Raw genomic sequence first — 7253 nt, forward strand, 5'->3', positions numbered from 1 at the left:
TGGACAAACGCGCAAAACTTTACCGATATTTACTAAATGTCCAAAAAACAGAAGTGCGTAAAGTCGGTTTTTCCATTAAATCACAAACGCGATGATTTGTTTATTTATTATTGTGAGATGACACAAGAAATCATACCATAAACATGGCGAAGAACATAAATATGGTGTTAATTTACAGATATATTCATTATTATTATATATTACCCCTCTATTTTGTACTAAATTAAAAAAATTATCGGGTTTCCTGGTGTGTCCACACCGTGTTTCTTCAAAAACTCTTCTTCTTCTCTTGTTGTAACATCCGTCAACACCTGTTTGTTTTTTTTATTGATCTGACTAGTTGTGAAGAACGGTCTTTCCATTGCAGTTTTGTGTGATATACCAATTGCGCTACGCCCGAAAAACCACCTCTTGCCAGAGCAAAAACTTTTAATCAAAAAATGAGAGTTTTGTCCAAATGGTCGTTTTTTCCATCAGGTCAATTTTTATGCACAAGTTATATTTGTGCAATTTGAGGGTCAACGGAAAAGTGACTACTGTGGCTGTCACTGAAGTCTGTCTGCTTTTGTTGTTGAAGTTTGTCCATGTGCAGAGTCACCGAAGAAGGGTGCACATTCTTGGTTTCTGCTCTGAACTCCTGCAGTCTGAGACAGTTGGACCTGAGCTACAACCACCCAGGAGACGACGGCCTAAAACTGTTGAAGACGATGGAGAGAGACCCTCAGTGCAAGCTGGAGAAACTCTGGTAATAGCTCAGAGTTTGTACATCACATGTAGCTTTTAGAACATAAGGTTAAACCAGGGTTCCTGCAGGGTCTGAAAAAGTCTGGAAATTAAAAACCTGAATCAAGGTTTCAACAGTTTTGGATTTTTCATTATAGTTTTGTTTGATTTAGTTTTGACTTTTTTTTCTCTAATTCAGTTCGTTTTAATTAGGTTTTAGAGCAGGTTTGCTAGTTTTAGGGTTGTTTTTTTTTTTCTAAATGCTTAGTTTTAGTTTACTTTTAGCTTCTGTATGATGATGTCAACACAAGGTATTGAAATTATTTCGATCCGGATCTGATTCTGGATTTGGTGTGACTTTGACACATTTTCCCATTAGAAGAGATATGAAGGGGATTGATCCAATAAATCAGTATCAATGATATCAAGTTGGAATTTGAAGTTTTTACAGATCTGATTGGAATAGACAGACAGACAGACAGACAGACAGATAGACAGATAGACAGATAGATAGATAGATAGATAGATAGATAGATACTTTATTGATCCCAGAGGGAAATTCAAGGTTGTTGTTTTTTTAAGATAGATACTTATGACTAAAACATGGGCTATTTCTGTAATAGAATAAATACACAGATTAGATTGGTGGTTGGGGGGGGGGGGGGGGGGGGGGGGCAGGTCTGTCTTGGCGGAGGTCTGCGCTCTCCAAGTGCTTTTCTTGTTTCTTTGTGTATTTGGACCATAATAGTTCAGACAGTTTGAATTTGAACCCTCCAGCTGCTGCAAAACTATCTTTAGATTCATTTGGGCAAAAATCCAGTGGATTTCTACAACCTGTTTGAATTCCTGCTTAATTTGTTGTGTCTATAACGAGTTACGTCACGATATTTATTGTTTATTCTTCATTGAGGATCCCCATTAGCCGACGCAAAAACGCCAGGCTAGCCTTCCTGGGGTCCTCTCAATAATAATAATTTTTTTAAAAAAAGGTCTGGGATGCAAAATGACAACACACAGATCCAGTTACAATACATAGAGATTCAGTTCCGTCTCCACATTTGCTCATATCAGCTCCAGACTTCAGACGAACATTTCTCCGAATACGACATAATTGTTTGTCAGCAGCAGCGGTTGTAGTCCAGACTGAAAATATGCCCAAACTTGGAGCCCATTACCTCAAATGTTCAGTTGTTGGTTGAACGGGACAGAGCAGCACAGCCAATAACCTGGAGGGGGCGGGGCCTGAAGTGTCTCCTGTGCATTTAAAGGGCCAGCGCTCCAAACCACCTTTCTGGTGTCACTACTGAGAAATAGTGTTGAAGATGGATCTGTGGAGTTGAATGAATGAAGAATTCAGAGCCAAGCAGAGCATTTACAGTTTATGGAGACCACAGGGAAATGTGGGAAAAGGAAGAATTCCATTTAAAAAAAAAAAAAAAAAAAAAAGCTTAAATATGACTGTTAAATGTAAGGTCTTCTGTTTTTGTTCTAGTGCGGAACAATGCGGTGAATCCAGGGTTCAGCCAGGTTTGAGGAAATGTAAGTCAAAGGGGTACTTATTTTCAATTAAAGCAACTTTTCGGGATGTGTTTAAAGGTGCTGGAGACTTTTGTGACCAATTTTTCATCCAATCTGTCAAACCTCAGTCACATCGTCAGTATCATGAATCTGTAAGTCCTTCTGTCATTACTCACCTGAATCTCTTGCATGAACAGTTTCTTAGTGCCATCCACCAGAAACAGACCATGTGTTTGCAAACAGAGTCAGGGGGTCTCTTGGGCATCTTCGGAATTTTGTTGCGACGTGCCTTGTAAGAAGCAAAGGCTCGCGCCGCCGAAATTATATGGATGAAAAAAACACGACGCGGAAACAGCTGAAACTCAGAAACAGCTGGAGGAATATGCATAGAGGGAAGGGAGCTCCTGCCGTTTCCACCTCTTGTCTGAAGCAGCTGCTGCCAGACAGTGGAGTGAACCGGCATTTCCCACAATGCACGTTGCAACAAAATTCCAAAGATGCCCAAGTTACCTACTGGCTCTGTTTGTAAACATACAGTCTGTTTCTGGTGGATGGAACTAAGAAACTGTTAATGCAAGAGATTCAGGTGAGTAATGACCGAAGGACTTACAGGTTCATGATTCTGAGGATATGACTGAGGTTTGACAGATCTGACAAAAAACTGGTAACGAAAGTCTCCCGCACCTTTAAGTGTCATTAACTCCCTGTTGGCTTCATCAGATACAGTTCAACTCACCCTGGACCCGAACACCGCACACAGAGACCTTCAGTTGTCCGAGGGGAACAAAAAGGCAACCCGACCGCCCAAGCGTACCAGCGACCAAGACAGAGCCGACTTCCAGACCCAGGTGTCGTGTTCCCAGGGTCTGACCGGACGCTGTTACTGGGAGACGGAATGGAGAGGGATGGCTTCGATGGGAGTGGCCTACAGACGGACGTCCACCAAGGGTGAGGGTGGGGACATCAGGACGGGCCAGAACGACTCCTTCTGGGGTCTGAACTGCACCAAAGGCAAATACCAGGTTCAGCACAAAGGTACCAGCACCCCAATAGAAGACCAAGAGCCCTCCCACAAAGTAGGAGTCTTCCTGGACTGGTCTGCAGGGACGTTGTCTTTCTACAGTGTCTCCTGTGGTGACCGGAGCCACATTCGCACCCTCAACATCGCCTTCACGGAGCCTGTTTACCCAGAATTCCACCTGGCCTGGAAGAATTCCTCAGTCTATCTGAACTGAGGATCTGACACAAACCTCTGTGGTGGTGTTGAACGGCTTCTGGAACACATGGCAAGGTTTATGTACCTCCTCACGTCTGTTTTAGTCACCTTTTTATGATCTTCCTGTTTAAATGAAGGATAAAGAAAAAAAAAATAGACCTCAATTTGAGATATCGCTTACACCTGATATGTACGCTGAACAAAAATATAAACACCCGAAAAGAAAATGGTGAATTAAAATGGATTTTCTTTTATTACGAGTTTATTCTCGTAAGTGACAAGCGTTTTTATTTTCTTATTTAGCCCCAATACGCTGTCGTACTGCAACAACAAATCAATTAAATCAATCCAAATCTATTCTTACAAGGGCTGGCAACGAATTCGGCCGTCGATTCAATGGGTTTTGGGTCCTGCACGCTGGTCGCTTCTCAGTGAGGGTTTTTTTTTTTAAACTACAACTTTATTCTTATCTCAAAATATTACGACTTTAATCTCATAAAAGTACATTTTTGTTAAATGAGGGTTTTTTTCCCAACTACAACTTAAATCTCATATTATGACTTTATTCTCAAAATATTATGACTTTATTCTCATAAACCTATGCGATGGCCAGAAAACAAAACCTCCTTTCTGCAAATTTTTGGATTTTGAGTTTTCACATTAATTGGTGAGAACAAGGATGACTCCACATTTTCAGTCCATCTGCAAGATAATCCCGCCCTTTCTTATGACATGGTCACCTGACAACACCAACAAAGACCATACTATAATAAAACTAAACATTTTTGTTTCCTGAAAAAAGTGATTTTTTTTTTCAGATAGGTTTTGTATTCTGGCCATTGTAGACATTATTTTTGTTAATGATTTTTTTGTAACTACAACTTTATTCTCATAATATTATGGCTTTTTTTCTCAAAATATCACAACTTTAACTTTATAAGTACATTATTTTTGTAAAATGAGTTTTACACAGTGACGGCTGCTCGTCTTTCAGACAGGGGAAGCTCATTGTCGACTTACATCAAAAAAAATTGTCAAGTTATTTAAACATAAATTCGTCCCTCCGTTCCTTTATTAAGAAAATGCTCAGTGACCTTATCGTACCAAGTAAACAAGAAAACATTGAAATTATATTAAATTGAAACAAGAAGTACAAGTTTGTTTTATTTGCAGTGCAAGAAATGAATACGTAATTTGGTAGTGGTTTCTCTGATTTCACAGCAGAATGTGTGACGGTATTAAACTGAACTGTGTCAGTGAAGGAGCAGATCTGAAAATAGCTGTCAATCAAACGGGGTCAGCGTCCAGCCCGGCCGAGCTCCGCCCACAGCTCCATTCACCCCCAGAGACGCTGAGCGTCCGAGGGCGGGACAACATCGCGGCATTTATCCAATTACCGTCCACTCAGTCCCATTGAAGTGCATGGACGCTGAGCGTCTACGGACAAATGCACTGAGCAGAGATGGAGGAGAAAACACAGACACGGGAATGGAGGAGAAGTGAACAACATCCAGTCTGATGATTTGGGATCAAACTGAATCTGAATGAACATATTCTAACTCATTTGTAGTCAATGAAATGTCAACACAACCGTACAGATTTGACCATTTAATTTTCGTAGTTTTAGGGGAAGCTGAGCTTCCACTGCAGTCTGAGAGAAATCGCCTCTGGTTTAAAACTACAACTTTATTCTCATTCCAATATGGCGTTATTCTCAAAATATTAATACTTTAATCTTATAAAAGTACAACATTTTTTGTTAAATTAGTTTTTTTTTTTAAACTTTGACTTTATTCTCATAATATTATGACTTAATTCTCAAAATATTACAACTTTATTCTCGTAGTGACCGGTGCTTTTATTTATTTACGTGGCCCTAATACGCCGTCGTATTGCAGCACTAACTATAATAAAAATGTTTTGTCGTATTGCGTTAAACAAAATAAATGGACAGAAGCAAAACAGAGTCATCTTTAACAATCATTTTATTAGCAGTCCCAAGAGGCAATGAAAAAAAAAAGAAAAAATCAAAGAAAAAAGGAACAGAAACGAAGGTTACAGTCAAGACGGTGGGTCAATCAAAGAGAGTGAACGTAAAGACGGAACAGAGGGCGGCACACACACCAAACACAAAGTCACGTTGTTAAAAAAGGAACAGAAAGTGATAAATGAAGACTGGATTGAATCTCATGGAAAGTGTGTGCGGTGGCCGATCCCTCTGTTCCTCTGAAGAAATTCACCAGGACCGACCGCACAATCACAACACACACACTCCCATCCTCACGATCATTCATACAACACACACACGCACACGCACACACACACACACACAGAGACGTATCAAAAAGCCCGCGGAGGCGTCGTCTCTCTTCGGTAAAAGCCGCGATTTTAGGCCGTCCGCGATTGAGAAACCAACCATCGACAAACCATGGCTGTTCAGGCAGGTCTTTAAAACGGCGTTATTATCCTCTATTAATTCTGTACATTATATATTTTATTTACACACCGAAGGTCTTCAGTGCGGAGACAACGCAAAAAAAAAAAAAAAACAAAGTCACTATAATGTCTCGTGTCCACGTGTCTGCTGTCAATCCACACAGATGGAAAAGCAATTTTTCTTCACGTCTGGACATCGGAACGTTCAACGGCTATAAAGTTTCGCAGCACCGGACGTCGGGGGGGAAAGAGTCGGGAAAAAAAAAAAAAAAAAAGCGTTGAAATGCACATCTGGAGCTTCATCGGAGGTTCTGCTGGAGCCAGATGTTAAGAATAAAACAAAAAAAATGACTCGATCAAATGTGGATTAAAGCGATAATAGTAAGAACTGGTGAGTCTTAACAGTCAGACGTAGAACAGATTTTCAGATTGGAGGATTATTAACGAATATTCTGCAGGAATGTACAAAAGCCAGGTTGTAATGATCGTATATGTGCATTTCGCTACTTTGATATATTGAGATACAACAGGGAAATACAGGAAAAACGCATTAAAATCCAAAATAAATCAGCAAAAAACCATTTTTTACACACAAAAGTGGAAAGGTTATTTAATGTGACCCATGTTTGGACTCAGCGCATCTTCAACTTGACATTTAACGCAACAATTTAACCTAATTTTTGTCTTTTATTTCACTCTCGTGTTGTGTTTTTTTGTTATTTTTGTTTCGTTGTGTGGTTTTACATATTTTTTTACCCTTTTATGTTAGTTTGTATTTTGTCTCTTACGTTGATTTCAGCCCATGTTTTTTGCTTCTTGTGAATTAAACACAGTTTTTGTCTGTTGTATCTCTTACTTTTACTTGTCGCATATTTTATTTTGCAAAACGATGTATTTCCGTCTTATCAGCTTCATCCTCTTCTGTATCGTCTCATGTAAAATGACAGTGTTTTATAATAAATAAAATATGTGGACAGAAGTATGTGGACACGTTGAATTCAGGTGTTTCTGTTCTAACAGGGGTCTGGGATATAAAATAATAATGACTAATGTCAGAATATAGTTTTATATTGGGATAAATATCATTGCATTGAACACAGAGTGAATGTTTTATGGGCTGAAGGAAAGTGAACCAGAAACAGGAAATAACCACTTACCACACACGGTTTCCTTGTGTTTTAACCCATAAAGACCCAAACCATCTACTGATCTAAACTGTTTAATACCAGCCGATCCACTAATTCTATCAATCCATGTCAATAATTGGTGTAAAATACAGTTATTTGTCTTTTCATGGTCATCAGATATGACCCATGTGGACGTTAAGTGGCTCTGTGGTTACCGTGGAAACACCATTATC

The 7253-nt window shown here is 39.5% G+C and overlaps 1 protein-coding gene across 1 annotated transcript in view; it reads left to right on the forward strand.

Moving 5' to 3' along the window:
* LOC115410451 (NLR family CARD domain-containing protein 3-like) overlaps positions 1 to 3476 on the forward strand; it is a 40510-nt gene extending 37034 nt beyond the window's left edge. The window contains exons 12-14 of the mRNA XM_030122107.1: positions 578 to 745; positions 2216 to 2262; positions 2962 to 3476. Coding sequence (XP_029977967.1) covers positions 578 to 745; positions 2216 to 2262; positions 2962 to 3476 — 730 coding nt within the window. The remainder of the gene's footprint in view (positions 1 to 577; positions 746 to 2215; positions 2263 to 2961) is intronic.
* Positions 3477 to 7253: the final 3777 nt, after the last annotated feature.

This window comes from Sphaeramia orbicularis, chromosome 19, assembly GCF_902148855.1.
Source record: "Sphaeramia orbicularis chromosome 19, fSphaOr1.1, whole genome shotgun sequence".
NCBI classification, from domain to species: Eukaryota; Metazoa; Chordata; class Actinopteri; order Kurtiformes; family Apogonidae; genus Sphaeramia; species Sphaeramia orbicularis.